At 42.3% G+C, this 25,154-nt stretch overlaps 1 protein-coding gene across 7 annotated transcripts in view; it reads right to left on the bottom strand.

Moving 5' to 3' along the window:
* The window catches only part of ELMO1 (engulfment and cell motility 1), a 291,965-nt gene that overhangs the window by 73,348 nt on the left and 193,463 nt on the right, over positions 1-25,154 (bottom strand). For 6 of the 7 annotated variants that reach the window (XM_079947572.1, XM_079947570.1, XM_079947571.1 and 3 more), the window contains one exon: positions 19,006-19,142. In XM_079947572.1, the coding sequence (XP_079803698.1) occupies positions 19,006-19,142 (137 nt within the window). The remainder of the gene's footprint in view (positions 1-19,005; positions 19,143-25,154) is intronic. The other variant, XM_079947574.1, reaches the window with a different exon arrangement.

The raw sequence follows: 25,154 nt of genomic DNA on the forward strand, positions 1-25,154 counted from the left end.
TACTTAATGTAGCTGATATATTCTTGTTTTTGCACTCTGTTTATGCTCAAGGACAAGCCTAAGCCAGTCTCTCGGTGTTATATCCAATTAGATAGACAGAGAAGACACACATACGACATGTAAAGAGCTAGCATATGGTCCGAATGCACATGAGGACATCAACTTGCTGAAGCTAGGAAGGTCTGGTCATCTGTCTGAAGCCATAGACATGTGAAGCATAAGCTGCAGTCACTCTCTTAGCAAGGAAAAAGGCATGGCTGTAGGTACAGTGGAGGCCTCTTTTAAGTGCTTAGCTCCAGCTGTGATAGCTTTGACAGAGTCTGGCAGATCTGCTCACCTGGTGTCAAGGTACTGCCAGGAAGAGAGGGGGAAGAGAGACTAAGTCTAGAAATACTTGAAATAGTTATTTGATAATTAGAACCCCTCTCCAAACGGTCCTGCCTTATTTGTTGGGAACCACAGAGCCTAGGACTTGCCGATCAGAAGGTCAGCGGTTCGAATCCCCGCGACAGGGTAAGCTCGGTCCCTGCTCCTGCCAACCTAGCAGTTCGAAAGCACATCAAAGTGCAAGTAGATAAATAGGTACCACTCTGGCAGGAAGGTAAACGGCGTTTCCGTGCGCTGCTCTGGTTCACCAGAAGCGGCTTAGTCATGCTGGCCACATGACCTGGAAAAACTGTCTGCGGACAAACGCCGGCTCCCTCGGCCAGTAAAGCGAGATGAGCGTCGCAACCCCTGAGTCGTCCGCGACTGGACCTAATGGTCAGGGGTCCCTTTACCTTTAGTGTAAAATTGTCTAGCGTGGCAACATGGACTGCCCAGTGTTTCTTCTTCAGCTCTCTGGAGTCCAAAGAAACAGGAGGGCCTTCCTCTAACTAGTAAGGAATTTTATGCAGTGGCAATACCTGCCATGTTCCTTTCTCCCACCCCAAAGGTCCCTTTTCTGTAGTTCTGTACTGTCAGGTCTCTGGATTTGGATCTACATAGACCGCCATAGCTCTCCTTTCTGTCACATCTCTAGTCTTGCTGTGTCCCTGTGGGTATACAGGGGGTTTTGGTACACTGTAACCGAAATACTACAACACAGATCACTTGGATATCTAATAGTGCACTCCAATAGGTAGTGACAGAAAACATCACATGCTTGTTCCTTTAAGTTCCAGAAAAGCCTTATTTAAAAAAAACTTGTTGCTGTACAGTGGTACCTCGGGTTACAGACGCTTCAGGTTACAGACTTTGCTTCTGGATGAGAACAGAAATCGCGAAGCAGCAGCAGGAGGCCCCATTTACTAAAGTGGTACCTCAGGTTAAGAACAGACCTCCAGAACAAATTAAGTTCTTAACCTGAGGTACCACTGTATCTTACTGCCAGCACAGCTGGAGGATAGGAATGGAAATGAGGGTCTACAGGGTTCTTTTGCACCCAGAGTCTACTCAGGTACAGATTGCTTCAGGTTTGATATAAAAACTAAAAATGGCAGATTTCGTGTATGGAACTTTAAAGGGCTGAGCAGTGCAGTCAAAAAATTTTCACCTGATGCACTCTCCACATCTCAAGCTGCTAGGAGTTGCTTGTGCGCCTGTTGCAGTGTTGTGTTTTGTGTTCAAGTTGAGGTGTGTTTCCTGAGCACTATCCTCTATAAATCAGGATGATTTACCTACCGTAACAGGTTGCAGAGTACAACTTTGTACATCAATAAAGCAGAGCTCACATAAAAAAGAAGGCAATCCAATTCAAGGAGGGGACTGCACAACAATTTCCCTCCTCTGTTTCTCTCCATCCCAGCTTTATACAAACCTCTGCTGTTGTTTAAAACCACCAACTTCCTTTGTGTTCCCGCATCCCTGCTCTATTAAAATCTTGGCTGTTCAAAACTGCCATTTGACTCTCTCCATCTCTGCTTTATTCAACCTTCTATTCTGCCTTGGACAGACCAGACATGAAATAGTTGTGTCCAAATATCTAAATGGCTGTCACATGGAGGAGGGAGCAAGCTTGCTTTCTCCAGCTCCAGAGAGTACGACTCGAACCCATGGATTCAAGTTACAAGAAAGAAAATTCCGACTAAACATCAGGAAAAACTTTTTGACAGTGAGAGCTGCTCAACAGTGGAACGGACTCCCTCTGAAGATGATGGACTCTCCTTCCTAGCAGGTTTTTAAGCAGAGGCTGCATGGCCATCTGTCATGTATGATCTGGTTGAGATTCCTGCGTAGTAATCAGTTACCATACTCCAGGTGAGCAATTTCATCCCTTCCAACTCTACTGTTCTATAATTACATGAAATTGCCCACCTAGAGTATGGTAACTGAGTGGATGGTAGAGCTTTATTAACCCAGGAATGCTCACATACTCAAGACAAACGCAAGGGTAAATTGAGTTTCGTCATCAGTTTATGTAATTCCTAGAAAAAAAGTAAGAATTTTTAAAGTCCCATTAAAAAAGGAAATGACTTGGAACTAATAATAATAATAATAAATTTTATTTATATCCCGCCCTCCCCAGCCGAAGCCGGGCTCAGGGCGGCTAACAACACTAAAACAGTGCAACATTATAAAAACATTATAAAAACTAATGCTATGCCCCAGGTATTCCAGCAGGTCTGTTGTCACTTTCAGATTTAAATGCATTGTGTTCTGGCTCCCCAGGATGAACTCATATTATACGACATATTATATGACAAAGAATGTCCAGGGTTACAGGTGAAGCTTTCCATCAATGCTTTCCACAACAGCAGATCTCTAGAATGGCTGCTGCTCTCGTCTTCAACATTCTGGGTCCTGTTACATATTGTCACATGAGAGTTATCCCTGGCGCAGCACATGGAAAATAGTTCTGAGACTCCACTGGCCTTTACATGTGTATCTTTCTGCTGGATCTCTGTGCAGCATCAATGAATTGCAGGAGGCAGCCTTCTGAGTGAAGAACCTTCTGGCACTAGAATGACTTTATCTAGGCTGGCTGTTGACTGTTCCTGGGCAGGAAAGACTCTAAGGGCTTCCTGTGTCATCCAAGTCTTGCTTGAGTATGGAGGCCTTCACTGACGTGTGGTGTGCTCCTGTCTCCTTTGGTCCTGTCCTCTGGTTCACGCCCTGATCCTGCCTCCTGGCTTGTCGTTCAATCCTGACACTCTGGCTTGTTCTTCAGCCCTTTATCAAGGTGTTTTTATTTAAAGATCCGTTTACAGTCATACCTCGGGATGAATGCGCTTCGGGTTAGGCAAATTTGGGTTGCGCTCCGCGGCGACCCGGAAGTAGCAGAGCTCGTTACTTCCAGGTTTTGCTGCACGTGCATGTACAAACCGTCAAAATAACATCACACGCACGTGCAGACGCGCCGAAACGTGACCCGCGCACGCACAGATGCGCGGACACAGTTTACGTTCGCTTCAGGATGCGAACAGGGCTCCGGAACGGATCCCGTTCGCATCCTGAGGTACCACTGTATATCTCACTTATCCGCTAATAAAATCTAGCATTCAATATGGCTTCATTAGTAATATCCAAACATGAAGCATTCAAATTGCAACCACAACCACCTATTATCCCCAATAATTTGAAACATACCCTCCCAATGGACCTTGAAACATATAATAAACTTAGCAAATGAAAAATGGTATTGGGCAAAGGACCTATAAAGGTAAAGGTAAAGGGACCCCTGACCATTAGGTCCAGTCGTGACGGACTCTGGGGTTGTGGCGCTCATCTCGCTTTATTGGCCAAGGGAGCTGGCGTACAGCTTCCGGGTCATGTGGCCAGCATGACTAAGCCGCTTCTGGCAAACCAGAGCAGCGCACGGAAATGCTGTTTACCTTCCCGCCGGAGCGGTACCTATTTATCTACTTGCACTTTGACATGCTTTTGAACTGCTAGGTGGGCAGGAGCTGGGACCGAGCAAAGGGAGCTCACCCCGTGGCAGGATTCAAACCGCCAACCTTCCGATCGGCAAGCCCAAGGCTCAGTGGTTTAGACCACAGCGCCATAGGTGGAAGCAATTAAACAATCTGTGACCTTTTAAAGTGTAAGTGTGTGATATTGTTTTTACTTGTTACTGTGTTATGTATTTTTGTGGTTTTATATTGTAAGCCATACTGTGATCCTCAAGTGAAGGGCAGTATAGAAAGTAACAACAATGACAATGACAACAATTGCCCCCACTAACAAAAGTATTATGCCTAGTCCTTACTTGACACCAGGTATGGTGTCCTGGGAGCATGAGCTCAACACCCCACAGGTAAAAGACCTTGAGAAACAGACTGATTCACTGTGCTCAAGCTTAGTTTGTATGGATTGGGTGCATCTGCAACTCTGTGCTTGCTGGTGAGGACTTTAGTGGAAGCTTATATCTTCTGTAACTGGGACCCAAAGTCACCCCCTGGAGCATAACACTAAGTAAACAAGTGATGTGGTAACATGAAGATGCCACCAGCTGTCTTTTTTGCCCACCCCCCCTATTTATTTTATTGTCAACTTTTCTCTGTATAATGTTCAAAAAATTACAAGTGATGGTTGATTCTGTTCTTTCTAGCAGGGAAGACCGGCTGTTGAAAAGCACTCTCTGAACCTCCTTCTCCAACAAACCTTTTCAGATTCAGCCCACACACCAGGTCTGATTCTGTCTTCTTTCTCACTCTTGATTCCTAAGGCTTTTGCATCTGTTTAGCGCTTCCTCTCATTTAATAATTCTCCCATGAATTTCTCTCCTGACTGCTGCCTATGTCTCTCATAGCCATCTCCATGCTACAGGTACCATGTACTCTGTAGCTGTTGCTATCACCAACATCTCAGTAATGATCCATCATGGAATTTTGTTCTCCTTAGCTTCCATTTCCCTCAAAACCTCGGTAAAAGGATTGTTGAATGAAATGTACAAGAACCACCCCTTTGAATGTCAGCTATGTAACATTTCAGTCTACTTGCTCCATGGAACATTTTTGGGAAGAATCTTTGTCAAGACTTCTGAAATTCAGTACAATCCAAAAGGAGGCTGCTAAAATCACTACCTTTTTGTTACCAGCAAATTTGGAAACCAATGCAAAAAAATGTAAAAAATGTTTTCTATTTCACAGAGATGTGGGTAATAAATAAACCGCTGGCTTCAATATTATGATGTTTCCTGCTCTGTTACATTGCTATGCTCAGTTACTCTTATTACCAGGGCTTTTTTCAGATGGAACTTGCCGGAACTCAGTTTTAACACCTCTCAGGCGGGTGCCATTGCCATTCCAAGAGAATGAGGGTGAGTTCTGGCACCCGTTTTTCCTAGAAAAACAGCACTGTTTCTTACTGACCTTGTTGTTTCAAGCCAGGTCTCCCTCTGAACTTTGCCACCCCGTCAAAATAACAATGGCCCCGCACATTATTTGATTTCCATCTTTCTGTGAACTATTTTCCCTTTCCAAATAGTTACGTAAAAGGCAAATTAGGTCTTGGACAAAGCCATTGTTAGGTGTGCAATGAGAATGGTTGTGCAATTAAACATATGGAGCACAATCCTCCTCTCCCAGCAGAAAATGAGAGAGGATAAAAGGACCCATGCACAAGAGTTACAACCATAGCTTGGGCAGCATAAATATAGTATTTGGGGTTTGGGTGGCGGATTGCCCTTGGGCGTGAAGTTGTATTCTGTGGACGCTTGGTCCCTTTACAGCTCTATGATTCCATAAAAACTGCATTTCCGCAGAAGTTAATTACATCTGTTGAAGGTGAGAGAAAGAGAGGGGGGCAAGTTTCATAGGACAGAGAACTCTGCATAAAAACAAGACATTATCTAAAGGACTCCCCCTTCACTCGCAGAAGCTGCCACACTATCAGATTATACTAACTTAAAAGTGAAACAGCAGCGGTAGCACTGGAAGCCATAATAGTTCTTTGGTTAAGAGGAGCTATAAAAATCTCATTGTCAATAGCATCATTCACTGTGATAACCGTATTTCAACTGAAACAAAACCTCTGGAACATTATACCCCAGTCTATTCATCTATAATGAGGTCTGTAGTCTGGGGAGCTTTCAGGCTGAATTCTATGCATTGTGACTCGCAAAATGAAACCCTGGTATTATATGCTTACTGACATTTACAGCAGGGATTCATGCAGCAAAAAACCATATGCCATGCATTGCTAATTTAGCTAAAATATGAAACAAAACACACTATGAAGATATTATCTCCATCAACACTTTAAGCAGGCAATGACCGACCCTTTCAGTGCAATAAATTATGCAAGTTGCAATGACAGCTCGAGTTAGAAGCTATCACTTCACTTGCTGATAAACCAACCCTGCTTCAACCTATTTTTGTATTTGTGCCTGGTTGAACAGCCCAAACCTAATATTTTATTCTACTGACTTTCAGCTAGCTTGTTATCCAAGGGAGATGACACATATGGCCAATGTTTGGGGTCATTTTGATACCACTTTTTTATTATCAGCCCAGATTAAACGTGGATTGTAGTGAAGCAGTAATCTGAATCCCAATTTAGCACTGCTAAATATCTCTTGGAATAGTGATCTGGGCTTTGATATGATCCCTACAGAAGCGGCTTAGTCATGCTGGCCACATGACCCGGAAGCTGTACTCCGGCTCCCTCGTCCAATAAAGCGAGATGAGCGCCGCAACCCCAGAGTCGGCCACGACTGGACCTAGTGATCAGGGGTCCCTTTACCTTTACCTATGATCCCTACTAACAGAAAACTCAGATGATCAGTATCTGTTTGTTAGGAAGTGAGTCACCCCGCAAGAAAGTAATGGTTCTTCACAGTGCTATTTTTATGGAAAATGAGGTGCAGGAATTCACCCTGAATGCCTCCCCTGTTCTCTTATAATGGCAATGGCGTGCACCATAGCGTCCACCAGGTGCCAAAACTGAGTTCTGGTGAGTTCTGGCTGGAAAAAAGCCCTGATTCTACAAACACATGGTATTCCTTAGTTATGAATAAATATACCTAATTGTTTGTAAGTTAAGAGATTTTTTTTTTTTTTTAAAAAAAAGCAAACCCAATGGCCTGGCAAGTGCCTGTCTTTTTACAAGATATATTGACATCTGGGGCTCTGCATGTGTTCTTAGTACGCTGGAAGGCCCATGATGCAAATCCCATACATAATGAACTAACCCATGGGTAGGCAAACTAAGGCCCGGGGGCCAGATCCGGCCCAATCGCCTTCTAAATCTGGCCCACAGACTGTCCAGGAATCAGCGTGTTTTTACATGACTAGAATGTGTCCTTTTATTTAAAATGCTTCTCTGAGTTATTTCTGGGGCATAGGAATTCATTCATCCCCCCCCCAAATATAGTCTGGCCCCCCATAAGGTCTGAGGGACAGTGGACCGGCCCCCTGCTGAAAATGTTTGCTGACCCCAGAGTTACTAACCTCTCTAGTCCTTAACAAGATGTTCAACCACTTCTACAGTGCAGCTACTAAAATCTTGCCCCATGAAAACAGAGTAGTACACGAAAAGCTGTAGATGAAGCTCAATAAAGATCACAACACAAACATTAGCAAACGGAAGATACTGATTAGATCATGATTAGACCCGTGTCGTCGCTGCAACGTGACGTCAGCAAGAAAGATCCACCAGAGATGCCTAGAGTCTCTCAACATTTGCATTGATTAGGCAGTTGTGTTTTTTAAATCACAACACCAATGAACAAAATCAAAGACAGAGACTAATAACTCTCACATCAAAGGCAGAGCCTACATATTTGCTCTAGATTTTCAGTGATTTATTGCAAACAATTTACTTATTGACTCATGGCATCGTCTTCTTTTTGCTCTAGGGGATCCATCTCTTCTTTGGCTGTGCCCATTATGCTTTCATGCAAAATTAATGTTTCACTGGGGTATGGCTTATTTTTCTTACAGAATAATGCGCCATTAATTCCACACTACAAACGCTTTGCCAACTTTCTGTTTTATGCTCATCTCTTGAAATCAAGACACCCGGTTTCTGTTCAGGCTCAGTTGATGGAGCAGTAGCCCACTCAAGATATGAGAATGGAGTCAGTGCATGGATTTTTTTACTGACTTCAAGAGCAGAGCCCATCGGAGCAGGTGCAAGTAGCGCCCAGTGCATACATGCAGGATACAGCCCCCCAGATGCTGCTGTACTATAATTCCCTAGTAAACCCAGAGAGCATGACCAATGTCTAGGGATGCTGGAAGAGGGCCACGGTTCCCCATCCCTGACATATGTGATGCAGCTTTTTTTAAAAAAATGTAGTTTCCCCTTGTTTTTCTAGTAACTGGAAACCAAGTGAACAACAAAAAACCTTTCTCATGATTGCTCTGACAGCTTTTCATGAAGTTTTTGCCAGCCTGAGTCCCAAAGCACTGCTTTCAGACCAAGGTGTAAAGGTAAAGGACCCCTGACAGTTAAGTCCAGTCACAGACGACTCTGGGGTTGCAGCGCTCATCTCGCTTTACAGGGAGGGAGCCGGCGTTTGTCTGCAGACAGTTTTTCCGGGTCATGTGGCCAGCATGACTAAGCTGCTTCTGGTGCAACGTAACACCGAAACCAGAGCAGAGCACGGAAACACCGCTTACCCTTCTGCTAGAGTGGTACCTATTTATCTACTTGAACTTTTTGGCATGCTTTCGAACTGCTAGGTTGGCAGGAGCAGGGACCGAGCAACGGGAGCTCACCCCGTCGCGGGGATTTGAACCGCCGACCTTCTGATTGGCAAGTCCAAGAGGCTCAGTGTTTTAGATCACAGCACCACCTGCGCTGTGTACTAAGGTACTTGGCTGTAATATAAATTGTCTGGCAACTGTAGTAAATGACTATTTAATTTAAATGTTCTGTTGAAGATGCAGCATGTTAGAGACAGCGTTTTCTGACCCCCATACATCACCCTCCCTACACAGGGCTTCCAATACCTATGTAAGAAAAATTACTTTGTGTGTGGGTTAAGGTTGTCAATTCATCATTGACTTGAGCCTTGGCAGATCTGGATAGCTTTACTAAATCTTCATGCCAACACCTTCCTCCTATTGGGCAACAGGTATTTTGACAAGTGCCAGATGTCACCAAATGTGTGGTTATTTGCAATATAAAGATGTTTTTTTTTAAGCTAAAGTTTCATTAGTGGTAAAGGTCTGACTGCTCCTTTTTAATATTGTTCTTACCTTCAGAAAAAATCTGACCTGATGGGTAGGTTTTCCAAAGCAGCAAGATATATCTATTAATTCAAAGAGCCTATTCATACTCATTACTTTCTGTCAAGAAATGAATCTCACACTGAAGTGAATCCCACACTAACTAAATGGGATTTAGCTTTGAGTAGACAAATTTAGGATTGCACTCTTCGGCATATGAACACCCTCTGCTATCACAGGGACAAGTAATCAGCTGAACCAGGTTGCACTGTATTTATTTGAATGCAGTTGACACACAGGCCCAATTCTACCCAATAAAACGTGTAGCAGTTAGGGAAATACTGTGTTCAAATAAAGGTGACACAGGCCACTTCATTTGTTGCTTACATCCTCCCCACCTCAGTGAGTCAAATGCACATACAGAAACCTGTGACTTCTTCTAGGTTGAATTTTCTTCCTGGGAAGTAACAACTGAACATGTCAGCTGCATTACAGTGGGTTGGACTAGATGATCTACTGGGTCCCTTCCAACTCTACAGTTCTATGATTGTTGGATTCTAGGTCCAAAGCTATGAAAGCAGACTAGCCAAACGTAAGAAAGATTATATATAGAGAGAGAAACTGCAACAACCCACTTGCTACATTTCCAACAAGCTAAAAAAATGCTATTTATATAAAAGATTAAATACGAGATGTTTCTTAAATTAATACAATCCCCACAAAAGATGCCAAACAGCATTAAGTTCCAAAGTCCCTTCAAATAAATGGATTCTAATGAAGGAGAGCCGATAACCCTCAGTGCACCCAATTATTGTCTCCTAACAGGTTTTCACTATAACTCAATGAGATTTTTTTTTTCAATTAGAAACCACTCTCATTTTACAAAAAAATGTGCAGCAGGTTGCAGGGAAACAAGTTAGAATGACGAATGAAAATGTTTTAGTTATGCGCCCAGAATGCCTAATGGATAGGATGTATTTATAGGAATCATCTGTTTGCAAAACTATGTCATAAAGGGCTAATGACCTCAGCAGCAATATGTGGAATTTAATATGCACTAATCCCAAGAGCTGGAAAGGTAAAATTTACTCTAAAATTACTTTATTTTCTATTACCTCTCAGTCTGCTAAACCTGTCTTCGTCAAAGGAAATTCCAGTTCCATGGCTTCACCCCACCAGCCACTCCTGGTGGAAACTGTAGTCTGCAGGTTCCCCTTCCCGGGTGTACACAGGATCACTGATGAAGGACTTCTCACACATTTGATTTTACCCCTTACAATTGTCACTGCTTACTTTGCAGACGAACTTTCAGGCAGATTCTTTATTATTATTAAATTTCTATCCCACTCTTCCTCATAAAGGCTCTAATTTTCCTATCTCCAGAGGAGCAGCAGACGTCAGTCACAGCTACTGTCACCTGCTTCAACCTCAAATAGCTCTGGCTCTGCCAGCCAGCAGGGAGGTTTGAACAGTAAACATGGTTCTACGTGCATACAAGCAGTTGCAAAGTTTTTCAGCCACGCTCAACTCCATTGGATCGCTCACGGGTCACTGTGTCTGCAAATACATAAATATTGACCTATGGATATCAAACATGGCGCTGTGGGTTAAAGCCTCAGCGCCTAGGACTTGCCGATCGAAAGGTCGGCGGTTCGAATCCCTGCGGCGGGGTGCGCTCCCGCTGCTCGGTCCCAGCGCCTGCCAACCTAGCAGTTCGAAAGCACCTCCGGGTGCAAGTAGATAAATAGGGACCGCTTACCAGCGGGAAGGTAAACGGCGTTTCCATGTGCGGCTCTGGCTCGCCAGAGCAGTGATGTCACGCTGGCCACGTGACCCAGAAGTGTCTCCGGACAGTGCTGGCCCTTGGCCTCTTAAGTGAGATGGGCGCACAACCCCAGAGTCTGTCAAGACTGGCCCGTACGGGCAGGGGTACCTTTACCTTTTATCAAACATCAATCCCGCTGCTGTTTAAATTGTCACTTAGAGGTACACACCCTGATTTATTTCTTTTTTCTATTTCAGCTGTTGAGTCGCCTCAATGAATATGTAAACCAAACTGCTACTGAAGAACATTGAGTTAACCCAGGATATCCAGCCGGGTAAACAAGCCTTGCTCCCCTCTCTGAATAATGCATTTAGAGGGTTGGGAATGTATTCTGCAGGGAGCACTAAATAATTTTGTCCTCCTTACATTTGGATTCACTATTTAAGCTAGAGCAGCTGCCTTCAGAAATCCTTGTTAGCTCATGTTATGCTCCTGAAGGGAGGCATAGCAGACACCAGATGGGATTCTTCAAGTTAGAGACCTTACATATTCCCAAGCAATAGCCAGGTAAAGACAGTCATTCTTGGCACTGCTACGGCAGGCAGCAGACTTGGTTTCTCCTGAACATCTATATCTTACAGCCCAATTTTCAACTAGCATATGATATACAACAGCCTCAGATGCTCTTTTTTATCACAGTTGTTGATATACTATTGGACATTGTTCTACAGAGGAAGTAGCATAAGGCATTGTTGCTGTTGTTTAGTAGTGTCCTACTCTTCGTGACTTGCCGATCGGAAGGTCGGCGGTTCGAATCCCCGCAACGGGGTGAGCTCCCGTTGTTTGGTCCCAGCTCCTGTCAACCTAGCAGTTCGAAAGCACCTCAAAGTGCAAGTAGATAAATAGGAACCGCTCTCCGGCGGGAAGGTAAACGGCGTTTCCGTGTGCTGCTCTGGTTTGCCAGAAGCGGCTTAGTCATGCTGGCCACGTGACCCGGAAGCTGTCTGCGGACAAGCGCCGGCTCCCGGCCTATACAGCGAGATGAGCGCGCAACCCCAGAGTTGGTCACAACTGGACCTGATGGTCAGGGGTACCTTTACCTTTGCTCTTCATGACCCCCTGGACCAGAGCACATCAGCTGCTTAAACTTCCTGTACATAGCCTTGGCTAAGGATTTACGTAACAGGAGAAATATTTTTCAAAGCCATGAAGTTGCAGTTATAGTTAAAGTGAATAACTGGATACATTGGACAAAGACTAAAAAACCGAAATAAAAAAAACACAGATACCAACATTATGCAATCAGTATCTTGCTTAAAGAGAAACTAAAGTGATTTCTTGTCATTTGCTGGCTATTTATTTCATATATCAATGAAACCGGACTTAAGGACAAACTGCCAAAATCATTCTTGCAGATTTGGATATTCTAACCTTCTGAATATAGACACTTGATGCCTTATGTGGTTGAAATCGTGCATATAACCCGTTCCCTATGGGTTCAACTGGCCTTCTGAACATTAAACTCTCTCTCTGTCTCCATGAGCACAACCCTTTATCCTGTAGGGAGAACAATTATGAGAATTACACCCTGATACCACTCGAGCAGTGAGGGCATGACCACTACATCCTGCTGTAGTCTTTGTGTTTTTCGTATGTGTATTATATCAATGAAAACAAAATAAAAATAAAAATATTGATGGATTATTCTCACTGTTAATGAGAGGTGGCAATGAAAAAGAAAAAGCTTGCCGTCGCCCTACCATTCTAATTTTAAAATATTTTGAGAAAAGATACCCTGAAAACCTTTTAATTTTAAATTTAGCTACACTAATTCACTCCCTGAGGCCAAACAGGTAAAATGTTCTCCCGCTTTATACTGCTGAACAATTCTGCCCTATTTCTTTATCAGCTGGTTCAGGACAGATGCAACCTATGAGCATATCAAGGGTGTAAAACACAACAAAGATAATTACAAAATTGTATTATTTGCGGACGATATCCTTTTATTTATTACAAAACCAGAAGATACAATTCCAAAAATTATGGAGAAAATAAAAACCTTTGGCAGAAAATCGGGATATTCTATAAATTGGACAAAATCAGAGATTTTACCAATTGGGCCAAGGGCTACATTGTATAGAAACCATCAATTTCGGATGTACAAAGACTTTATTAAATACTTGGGCATAATGATTTCATCAGATATAGACCAAATTGTAAAATTAAATTTGAATCAAATTATAAATGAGATTTCTTTTGATACTGAAAGGTGGGGACCTCTAAACCTTTCCCTTTGGGGAAAGGTTAATGTCCTCAAAACGAATGTTGTTCCAAAGCTTTTATACATTCTTAGAGGGTTTCCAATACATATTCCCAAATTTTACTTCCAAAAAATAAATCAACTATTTAGATCGTGCCTATGGGGTACAAAGCCACCAAAAATATCACCACATAAAATGCAACTTCCAACTAAGGAAGGTGGCTTTGGTCTCCCAAATCGTATATCACCAGGCCTACCTGCTGAGTAAGACTAACGATTGGAGAGCTAGCAGGAATCCCAATTGGGCTACTCTCAAATATAGTTTCTTGGAACCTCTTGTAGGGTGGACTAAACTCGGCTCCAATTTTATGAAATATCCTATTATCCTGGAGACTATTAAAGCACCTATAAAAATTTGGATGAATATAAATAAAAATAATAAGGATGACCCCTATCAGCATGAGATATTAACAATGTGGGCCAACCCAAAATTAAAAATTGGAGATCAAATAATACTTTGGCAAAGTTGGATGAAAAAATGTATTTTGACATAGAATCAATTAATTGATGAAAATTACAAATCTGTGGAACATGAGACTTTGCAAGTAAAGTATGGATTAACCAGTGAAACACAATGGCAATACATCTAATTGAAACATATGTTGGAAAGGCAGTTTGGCCCTGACGCTACAGCAGCATCTGAAACACCCATGCTGCTACAAGATTTAATTTCTGCAACAAAAACAAAGAACTCTACACTTGCACTATATAAAACCCTACTCAACGGAAAGAAATAGGATTTAGAATATGATAGACAAAATTGGTGTGAAGAGTTAGGGGTACAGATAACAAATGATAGATGGGAGTCAAGTATAAAATCAAAAGAAATAGCCTCTATGGATCTAAGACTTATTCAGCAGAAAACAATATTCAGAGTCCACTGAACTCCCGCAAAACTATACCAGAGGAAAATAACAAGTACAGACAACTGCTGGAGATGTGGGAGTGAGAACTTGGTATATAGGATGATTAATTGCCCGATGATAAGATCATTTTGGTTCAAGGTGAGGACATTTATAGCAAGAGTAATAAAAAGAAATTGTTATTTAGGCGAATTGAATTTAAATCTAAATTATACTCTGGAAACGTGGGAGATTACAAGGGGTCAAAAAAAATATGGATGTACTGTGCTATATTAGAAGCAAAAAAACTTGTTTTGATGAATTGGAAGAGCCGCAAAAAGATTCCATTGAGCACATGGATTGATAATATGGACAGACTAGCTACATACGAATGAATTGCATGTCGATGCAAATTAAGAATGGATAAATATGAAGAAATCTGGAAGGAATATTTAAGCGATAAGGCGGAGAGTGGTGAGAAGTAGGGGGAGGAGAGGAGGGGAAATATTGTTAAAATGGTGCAGTAATAGGTATAAAGGTAAAGGTAAAGGTACCCCTGCCCGTACGGGCCAGTCTTGACAGACTCTGGGGTTGTGCGCCCATCTCACTCAAGAGGCCGGGGGCCAGCGCTGTCTGGAGACACTTCCGGGTCACGTGGCCAGCGTGACATCGCTGCTCTGGCCAGAGCCAGAGCCGCACACGGAAACGCCGTTTACCTTCCCGCTGGTAAGCGGTCCCTATTTATCTACTTGCACCCGGAGGTGCTTTCGAACTGCTAGGTTGGCAGGCGCTGGGACCGAGCAGCGGGAGCGCACCCCGCCGCAGGGATTCAAACCGCCGACCTTTCGATCGGCAAGCCCTAGGCGCTGAGGCTTTAACCCACAGCGCCACCTGCGTCCAGTCATAGGTATATCAGTACTCAAATCTGAATTGTCAAATTGTGTTATTAGTGTTATTATGGTTTTTGTTGTGTCTTTTGCGGTTGTTGTTTGTATTGAAAAAATTATTAAATAAATTTTTTTTTAAAGGACAGATGCAACCTCCTAGCCAAAATTATGAAGGAAAAGTGTCCACACACGCCAACTGCAAACTTCAGTGACTGGAAATAATGTGTTTATGAAATCCACAGACTTACCACCTTCTGTAAAACTGGGATAGTAAAATAATCTCTTAGGGCACCTTCAATATGCATGGAAAACCTTTTACAACTTTCTATACAGAAGAAAAAAGTTTAATGGTTGCAGACAACCAGCTACATTTTTGTTCTCCTATAATACCCAAATGGTATGAATAATTCATGCATCCAGGTACGCCAAAATAAAACGGAACTAGTGAAAAGAACTAAATTAGGGTTACATAGCAAAAGCATAGGTTAAGCAAGAACACTAACTTACCTCCAAGGGCCCTTCCAGACTGGGGTTTTATTTCTAACATGCCAAAGGTGCAATAATAGTGCAATAGTGGTGTATTTATGTCAGACCGTCCACAAATTAGATGTTCAGTGATAGTTTCCCAGTGTTACCATATTATTGCTCTCTGGAGGGACACTTTGTACAACATTTGTGGCATGGAAGAGTTAGGAGGAAATTACAGGCATGTATGTATTGCAAATAATTCAGTACGTGCACCTCAAAACATTTGTAGGTGCCAATGGTCTTGAAAGTGTGATCATGTATAATTGCCTCCACGGCTTTTTTTCAGGGGGAACTCACAGGAACTCAGTTCCAGCACCTCTCTAGTGGGTGCCATTTCCATTCTAAGAGAACGAGGGAGGTGTTCATGGTGAGTTCTGGCACCTCTTTTTCTAGAAAAATGGCACTGATCACCTCAATAACATCATGAGCATACTGAATGCTCAGTAAAAAGGAGAGATCCTAATAGGGAGCGAAGTTACGTGCCTCTGTCTAGTTCATATTACTGTAATAGCACCAACCTGGATAAAGAAAATAAACTTTGTGAAGGGGGTTTAAAAATTCTATTTTAAAGGTAGAAAATTTAATGAACCTCTCTACAATATTCCTTATTACACATAAAGTGGTTCAGACTGTACATTTTATTTAGAAAAATTCAACTAAGATTTCTTCCATTTATTACAGCATTGGGAATAAAAAAAAAAGGTGACCTAGTGGAGAAGTTGACAGTCAAACTATCGAAGAACTATAATTGTCCTCCAGCAGAGAAAGCCCTCAATGTGTTCAGCAGCTCCAGCCAGCTTTGAAAAACTCCTGCTACCTCTAGATTAGAATATACAATTTACTTTCATTAATGAAAAATTAAATGAAAGAGCTCTTCCTTCTTCTGTTATGATTAAAGACGAAAGCTGGCTGAGTAGCTTTCGGGAAGATATTTGGGTCCCAAGAGCTAAAATCCAATACACTGTAATTGCTATACAATCTCACATCGGATTAACATTCTCTCTCTCTCTCTCTCTCTCTCACACGCACATCACGCAGGGATAAGAAAATATATGAAAGTGGCAGTTAAATATATACAGTAAGCTTGCTGAAATGAAAAACCGATCTTAAGGATGAGAAGGATCAAAACAAGAAACCAATGCTAACAATTGTCTAGTTTATACATTATGGTAAGATGCGGTTAATGGCTTGCAATGAATGAGTAGCCATAAAGCGTCGCTTGTTGTTAGATCCGAACCCTAGACCGTGTCTTCTACTCCTCCCAAACAAGGCACAATCATGAAAGTCAAGTTTTCTTCGCAGCCACCCAGAACAGACTGACTTGAAAGATTATATCTCTTAGCTGCATAGACATTTTATTCAATTCAATGTAAGTTAGCTGTTCTAGCCAAAGACCCGACAAACCCGCAGCAACAGTACCAATAAAACAATATGGATCATGCCTCCATCATATAAGCCAACATCCATGATATAAGAAAGAGGTTAATAGAGACACTGAAATCCCTGTCTCCACTAACCCAGCCAGTGTACCAGTTATGGCATTCACATTAGAAATTTCCTTTTCCAATGCATCCATTCTGCTAAAGATTCCCTCTGATGTTTGCTTTGAAAAGAGATATTGGTCGCATAAAAGCTCCCTTTTTTAAAGAAAAAGATGGGAAACACAAGCTCCTGGCCCTGTCGCCTTGTAGGCTCCTCCTGTGCCTGCCCGGCAATTGGGGCAGAATCCAGTTGCCCCCACACTTTTCCCTTCCCCAGACAAACGGGAAAGGGGGACATGAAGAGAATGAAGTAGAAATGAAGAAACTGGGGGGCGGAGGCAGCCAACAGGAAAACACAGTGAAAAAACTCACTCAGAATGATGATCCAGCAAACAGGGTGAAGGAAAGGACTAACAGATGGAAAATCCACACAAAAGCAAGTGTTTTGCTCCACACACATAGAGAGACGAAGACCCAACCATCCCTTGTAGCAGTCCAGAGAGAGATGGGATGACTCCTCCCTTCTGGAGAGGACATTGCAAGTTGAAGACCCTGCCTAACTCCAGTAGGGGAGTTATCCCTAACCCTGCTCAAATCTCTTCTGAGATATTAACTTATAATGCTAAAACTATGTAATGCATTACTGAACATTTCAGCTGCTGAGCTCATCCATATGCTTAAATGAAGCATAAGTCTGTCAATGTTTCAACACATTAGAATAAAATGCCACATAAAAGACTATTGTGGTTTAGTTGTGCCCGACTCTTCGTGACCCCCTGGACCAGAGCACGCCAGGCACTCCTGTCTTCCACTGCCTCCCGCAGTTTGGTCAAACTCATGTTCGTAGCTTCGAGAACACTGTCCCACCATCTCGTCCTCTGTCGTCCCCTTCTCCTTGTGCCCTCCATCTTTCCCAGCATCAGGGTCTTTTCCAGGGAGTCTTCTCTTCTCATGAGGTGGCCAAAGTATTGGAGCCTCAGCTATTTCCCCACAATTATTTAGAATTTTAAAGGTGGAAACAGTGCTAGCAATTTTGAAATCTTGTTTTCCCTCACAAACGTTTTATCACACTTTCTCCAAACTCTGGGGTTAAATTAGGCCTTATTCTTCTTTTTTAGATAAATTTGGTCTATGGGTACTAAAAGCTAATTCAAAACTCTGGTTTCTCTTCAGATTGTATAAATTTTTCGCCTTTTACATTTCTTTCTTTTTTTAACTTTTATTTTGCTTTAAACAAGTACATATAAATATAGACAACCAAAATTACAAAGGAAAATTCCTTAATAGTAATGAAAAAAACTACAAAAAATATCGAAGTACATGACGCAGAACATAAGCAACTATGGGAAAGATAAAAGAAAAGAAAAGAGAAAAATAGAAAAAAAAGAAAAAGAAAGAAAGGAAGATGAGCCAAAGCAAGAAAGCTCATCTATTGTACACTTCCGTCAAGCTCGCAACAGATCATTATTCTTATCAATTTTCTCTATCTGCATTCCAAAGGAATCCCTCATCTTGGTATCAGAGAGCATTTCTCTATGCGGTATCATTCTAAACATAACCAGGTCTTTCTTGTTGAGCCCTTATACCCTAAATAATTATTTAAACATTCCCATTCTTCTTTCACCAATTTTTTAGGTTTATCTCTTATTGCATCTGTCAGCCTTGCGAGCTCCAAGTACTCGCACAATTTGACTACCCATTCCTCTTTAGTGGGTGTATTTTTATCTTTCCAGTGTTTTCCCACTATAACCATTGCTGCTGATGTTGCATACATAAATAGCCTAGTTTTATTTTTGGGAATATTATCTGAAAGCATTCCTAGTAAAAATTCTTCCGGTTTCTTGCTAAATGTAGTTTTTATCAATCTCTTTATCTCTTCATAAATCATATTCCAAAATCTTTGTATCTCTAGACAGGACCACCACATATGGTAGTATGTTCCTATTTACCACATATGGTAGTATGTTCCCTTTTACATTTCAATCACCTTCAAAACTAGTCCAGAGACACATATGAAATCATATTACGTGGAAACCAAGAAAACAAAGCAGCTTTGCTTCCAAATGCTACCCTTCCCAAAATCTTGCCTTGTTGAAGTCTTCGGAAGTTGCTCTCATCTCTTTCCATGTCTTATTCAGCAGCTGGATGCAAATGCAGAAGAACTCTTCAAATGACCTGTCGTGCGTGAAGAACATTGGGTGGAAATCATTGCAGGTCTCACTTGCTAAATATGAATAAATTAAAACAAAAAAGTATTAATATGTGATTGACAAGGAGCTCCGCCTAGAATAATATACAGCAACAATATAATTAACTGGCTTGAGGTAATAAGCAGTGAGTGAACAGGTCAGAGCAATTTGAGAATTACTAAACAAATGGCACCACCTCTTCTGGGGAAAAAAAGTGCTGGTTGTTTTAATTTAATAACCCATTCTTCACCCTAAATTCCCAGGGCAGGTTATAACAATATAAAATACAACATTAAAAAGGTGTTTTTTTAAAAAACAAAACAAAACTTAGAATTACAAAAACAGCAAAAAATAGGGTGAGCTCTAAAAATATACACCCTTTAAAGTGTAATTTCTTAAACTACAACTGTATAAATATATAAAAAATAAAAAACTTGTCCAGTAGCACTTAGAGACCAATTAAGTTGGTTCTTGGTATAAATTTTTGTGTGCATGCACACTTCTTCAGATACCTGAATCTACAAGTGTACATTTCACCTTATCACAAGTTTATTCCTTTTTTGAGGCTCCTCAAAATTTATGGAATTTATGGAACCAGATACAAGTCCAAAGATCCAACAGCAAAGCAGGCCTTTGGAACAGCTCACCCTCTTGGTGGGCTCTACTACACGTTGAAGGGTCACCTCATAGTTCTTCCATCTACCTAAACTAGGGCAGAGATGGCCAATGTGCCTCCTGAACCAGGGCCTAATTCTCATAAGCAGTGATGGTGCAATGGCCATCTGCTTCTAGGTTATGTACCTGTTCAGACCACAGGTGGGAGCTCACGTGGTTGAATACTCTCAGTTCATATGATAAAATCCCTGTACACACAAAACCAGATGTTAGAGAGGAGAGACCAACCCTAGTCTTCTCTTTGACATTCTACTGTTCTTTGTTCAGGGATTTTTAAAGAGTATTCTTCATGCATTTGTACCCCGCAACTCACATTCCAAAAAGGTACAGATTAGAAACTAGATTTATTGCCCATCTGTTTTTTGGGGGGGGGATAACAAGATCTACACAAATTATTTTGGAGGGGTGTTTGGCATAGTGATGGTCAGCTGGATTGGTCAGTGGGGCAACTGGACTTGGAAATGGCATGATCTTTGAGATATTGTTGCTATTCTTGCTTATGGTTGGTGTTTGGACCTTACCTCTCCCACGGTTGTTACTAAACCATTTTACAATCTGTGACTTTAATCACCAGGATGCCCTCACAGAACAGAGGCCCAAAACCTTTCTAACGGTGCCATGTTCCAATTACAAAGTTAAATTATAAATGCAAGTTTTAATTATCAAGTCAGATGGATTGAAATCCAATCAATTTCTCCTAGAGATGTGGTTAGGGTGCAAGTTAATTTAATAGTCTGGGCCCAATAACATTTCATTATTTTTCAAAGCTGGACTCTCAAGGGGAGTTATGAAAGTCATTGTATTCAAATCTACAAGTTAGGCCTGAGTCATTAAAATAAATGAGTAGTGTCAGGGGCCTCGTTTTCAGGGGTTTGTGGCACCTTCAATTTCCATTCATCCTCACTGCAGCTGTGACTGAACAGCATTTCTGATAATCAGACCTTCCGTCTGTAATTGAACACAACAGTAGCAAAGCCCAAGGGACCTGTGTAGTTGTCATCAACACTATTAAGAATGAGCAGAAATAAAGGCATTGCCGCAAACATGGGAATGAAACCAGGCAATGGCCTTGGGATATCAAGGTCTTTTTAAAATTAAATTTCTCACATCCTCAGCAGTTCAGTTTTGCATCTTACAAATGCAAATGAAAACAAATGAAAACAAAAAGTGAGGGAAGTATAGATCAGAGAGACTGGAAAAGAATTAATAATAATAATAATAATAATAATAATAATAATAATAAGTGTTATGGCTCCAGTGCGTCTTTCTCAGTGGCTTATTTCACCTGTTTCCTTATAAGATGCTCGAAGAACATCCATTTTAAGGGACCTTACAGGGCACAGCTTTGAGCAGCTTATAAGGAAGGGAGCAGGATAAACCCCTCAGGAAGGCTCAGTTGAGCTGAAATGCATATGGCTTACATAATAAACATTCACCCTTGGAAAGCAAATAGTTTATAAAGGTAAAGGTAAAGGTACCCCTGCCCGTACGGGCCAGTCTTGACAGACTCTGGGGTTGTGCGCCCATCTCACTCAAGAGGCCGGGGGCCAGCGCTGTCCGGAGACACTTCCGGGTCACGTGGCCAGTGTGACAAAGCTGCATCTGGCGAGCCAGAGCCGCACACGGAAACGCCGTTTACCTTCCCACCATTAAGTGGTCCCTATTTATCTACTTGCACCCGGGGGTGCTTTCGAACTGCTAGGTTGGCAGGTGCTGGGACCGAGCAGCGGGAGCGCACCCCGCCGCGGGGATTCGAACCGCCGACCTTTCGATCGGCAAGCCCTAGGCGCTGAGGCTTTTACCCACAGTGCCACCCGCGTCCCCAAAAAAATAGTTTATAGACTAGCTGAAAAAAACGAATTTCAGATTCCAGTAACAGCACTAAATTGGGGGGGACATATTTTGCTAATGAATCCTTAGGTGATCAGCTCAAGATTCTTTTGCTCAGAAACTGATTCTTATTTAAACCGTAGAACTGACAACTGGAAAAGTGGGATTGAGGTACCTTAAAATAATGTCTCGCCATGTTCAGAAATGGCAGACATTTGATACAGCGGCTGGACTGGAGGTTGGTAAAGGGAGAGGAACCAGCAGATGCTCTTGTCTGCCATGTGTGACTAACTTTCCACAGCATGCTAGCCAAAGCCTAAGTCCAATTCGACACCAACATCAATTTCCAGACAGCATCATTTCAGATTTCAGCTGTGTGTTGGGTGGCCGTGGGGTGGTAGTGATGGGAGACTGCAATTGTTGAATGCTCTCCGGTTTGCCATTTAAAAATGCTCCTTGCATGTAGAAAACTAGATGTTAGGGAGAAGAGCATTCAAATACGGAATTTAGCATCTCATACCAGATGACCTTCTGTATGTGCACACTAAATCTCAGACTGAACATATTCAGAAGAATTTAGACATAGTACTTGTACTTAGTGGGCATTTTGTTTCATTGAATTTACTTTGAAAAACAACAACTGTTGCCTTCCACCCCACTCTCTTGGCATGAGAAAAGCTAGAAATCTTTTTTTTTTTTTTAAGTAAGCAAAACTGCTAGATTGCATACTTTCAAAATAGTTTTTCATCCCAGCACCCCTAGGTGTAACCTGAAACGTGCATAGCAGCCAGGAGTGACAAGTCTGTTAACCCTCTTCCCATACACCATCTTGAAAATGAAACCAAGGCAGAAAGTATGGCTTTAACATGAAGCCATATTTTTCTTTTTTCTTCTTCCTCCTCGCTTTCTCAAAACCTTGCTCACCATGTTGTGATGTTTCGGTTGGCCTTATAAAAGTAGCCCTTGTGATGAGCTTTCAAAGTTTTCATACGAGCCAACCCGACTACCTTTGCTTTTTATTTTCTTGTGTTATTTTTTTCATGCTTTGCCTTAAACCACTTCATAGCTGGGGGGGGGGGCGACCCTAATTAGGATGCTCTGTGGAGTATCCAAAATAGTCAGCTATCGTTTCCTATCAAATCAGCTTGTTCTCTGAGTGGTTATTCATACAGTATTTCAAAGCATGTAGAATCATAGAATCATAGAGTTGGAAGGGACCACAAGGGCCATCGAGTCCAACCCCCTGCCAAGCAGGAAACACCATCAGAGCACTCCTGACATATGGTTGTCAAGCCTCTGCTTAAAGACCTCCAAAGAAGGAGACTCCACCACACTCCTTGGCAGCAAATTCCACTGTCAAACAGCTCTTACTGTCAGGAAGTTCTTCCTAATGTTTAGGTGGAATCTTCTTTCTTGTAGTTTGGAGCCATTGCTCCGTGTCCGCTTCTCTGGAGCAGCAGAAAACAACCTTTCTCCCTCCTCTATGTGACATCCTTTTATATATTTGAACATGGCTATCATATCACCCCTTAACCTCCTCTTCTCCAGGCTAAACATGCCCAGCTCCCTTAGCTGTTCTTCATAAGGCATCGTTTCCAGGCCTTTGACCATTTTGGTTGCCCTCCTCTGGACACGTTCCAGTTTGTCCATGTCCTTCTTGAACTGTGGTGCCCAGAACTGGACACAGTACTCCAGGTGAGGTCTGACCAGAGCAGAATACAGTGGCACTATTACTTCCCTTGATCCAAAAAGTATTTCTTTTGGTTCCTGAGTTAGAGGAGTCTATAGCCTTCAGCCAGGGGCTGATTTCAGGGTGGTGGGCTGTATTCAGTATGTGCAGAAATCGAGGGAAACTATTTCAGTGCGGTTGAGGCATACAAGAAGCCTTCTGATGTCGCAGTGTATCATTATAATTGCTACCAAAGTGTAAAAACTGCTATTGTCTCGCATTTCACTGATGTCATAAGGATTCTATAAAGTCTTGGGCTTCAGCTGAAATAATATGCAAAGCAAATCTTGGTAGGATAAAAATATAACAAAAGGTACCCTGAGGAATTTTAAGCATTAACAGAAGGAGGTCTTAAGAAATGGCAAGGAAAGTGAGAGTGGCATGAACACTATGAAAATTCTTACTACTATAACTGCTTTTATGCAGCTTTTAGACATGTCTCTATATTAAAATTTTGCTGAATTTAGTGGATGCTATTATCAATCTACAAAGACAGTTCCATATAGCAGTAATTCTGAAGCAATATTTCCCCACATACTTCAAAATGACATTGTTTGAAGCCAGAAACGGTCACTGAGGCATTGTTATGACCTGAGTTTTTAATGTGGTCATTTTTATTACACTGGAACAAAAAGTTAACTTAAAATAAAAGTCAATAACTTTTCTAACTTTGATAAGAACACGTGAGCTAGAAACATACTGACCAATTTTTTTTCCATAAAACGCTTCTTTTTTGTTAGCTGTGAATCAAGAATAAGTAATATTTTGAGCATTTTATGAAGGAAAAAGAGGACCTGGCTGATACCAGCAGAAGTATTTTGGGGTTTCCTCCAGCACCTGCTCCATCCCAACTTTACTTATTAAAACTATTTATAGACTGCTTCCCAACCAAGGGTCCTGAAGTGGTTTAGAGAATATAATTACAACACTAAAATGTTATAAACATGAAAAATCACGTATTAAAATATATATAAAATCAAAATGAACTGCAAACAAAAATTCAGCGATATGGATGTCAGGGACTCAGCGGGAGCGCAGGGAGGAGAAGAGATGGAGAGCGAGGGGGAGCAATCCGAGGGCAGCGTAGGAGAATATGACAGCAGCCCGAGAGATTCCATGAGCCTCTCCAGCGAATCGGAAGATTCACAGAAGGGGGCGCCGATGGGCAGGGCAAGGGGCGAGCCAAGGGGGACACCCCAGAAGCAAGGGGCCAGCGGGGACTCCCAGAGCAGCAGTTGGAAATCAGGACCAGCTTCCCCACCAGAGCGTAGTGGGGGGGAGGAGTCCCAGGTGTCAGAGCCCACATATGCACCACCAGCGAGAGAAGATGAGTCAGGGTTGACCACGACTCCATCGGAAAGCGAGTTAACGGTCAAGAGGAAAGTTGCAGGCTGGGCGCGCGCGCCAAGTTCAAAGGTACAGGCGAGCGGCACAGAAGGTAGCCCGGATAGGGAACCAGGTCCTAAAGCCCGCCGGAAGGAGGGGCAAGAATCGTCAGGGTCAGCGTCAGAGGAGTCCAGGAAGGATGAGACCCTAGCGGGCAGGAGGGCCCAGAGGAGAAAGGAACTTAGGAAGAGGTGGAGCAAGGCGAGGGTCTTAAACTGGTGTGGAAGGGGAGGAGACTCAGACGGGACTTCGCCGGTCTAAGGTCGGGACGTAGAGCTGCACGCTGCGGCTTTAAAATGGAAACTGAATCTCAATAAAGACTTTTGTACATAACTACAGCCTAGCGTTGGTCCTCTGTGAGCTGGGACCTGGAGGCAGCTCTGACAATACACAATACCTAAAATAGGCCAACAAGCTACTTGGGTAA

This window comes from Podarcis cretensis, assembly GCF_951804945.1.
Source record: "Podarcis cretensis genome assembly, chromosome: 12".
Lineage (NCBI taxonomy): Eukaryota > Metazoa > Chordata > Lepidosauria > Squamata > Lacertidae > Podarcis > Podarcis cretensis.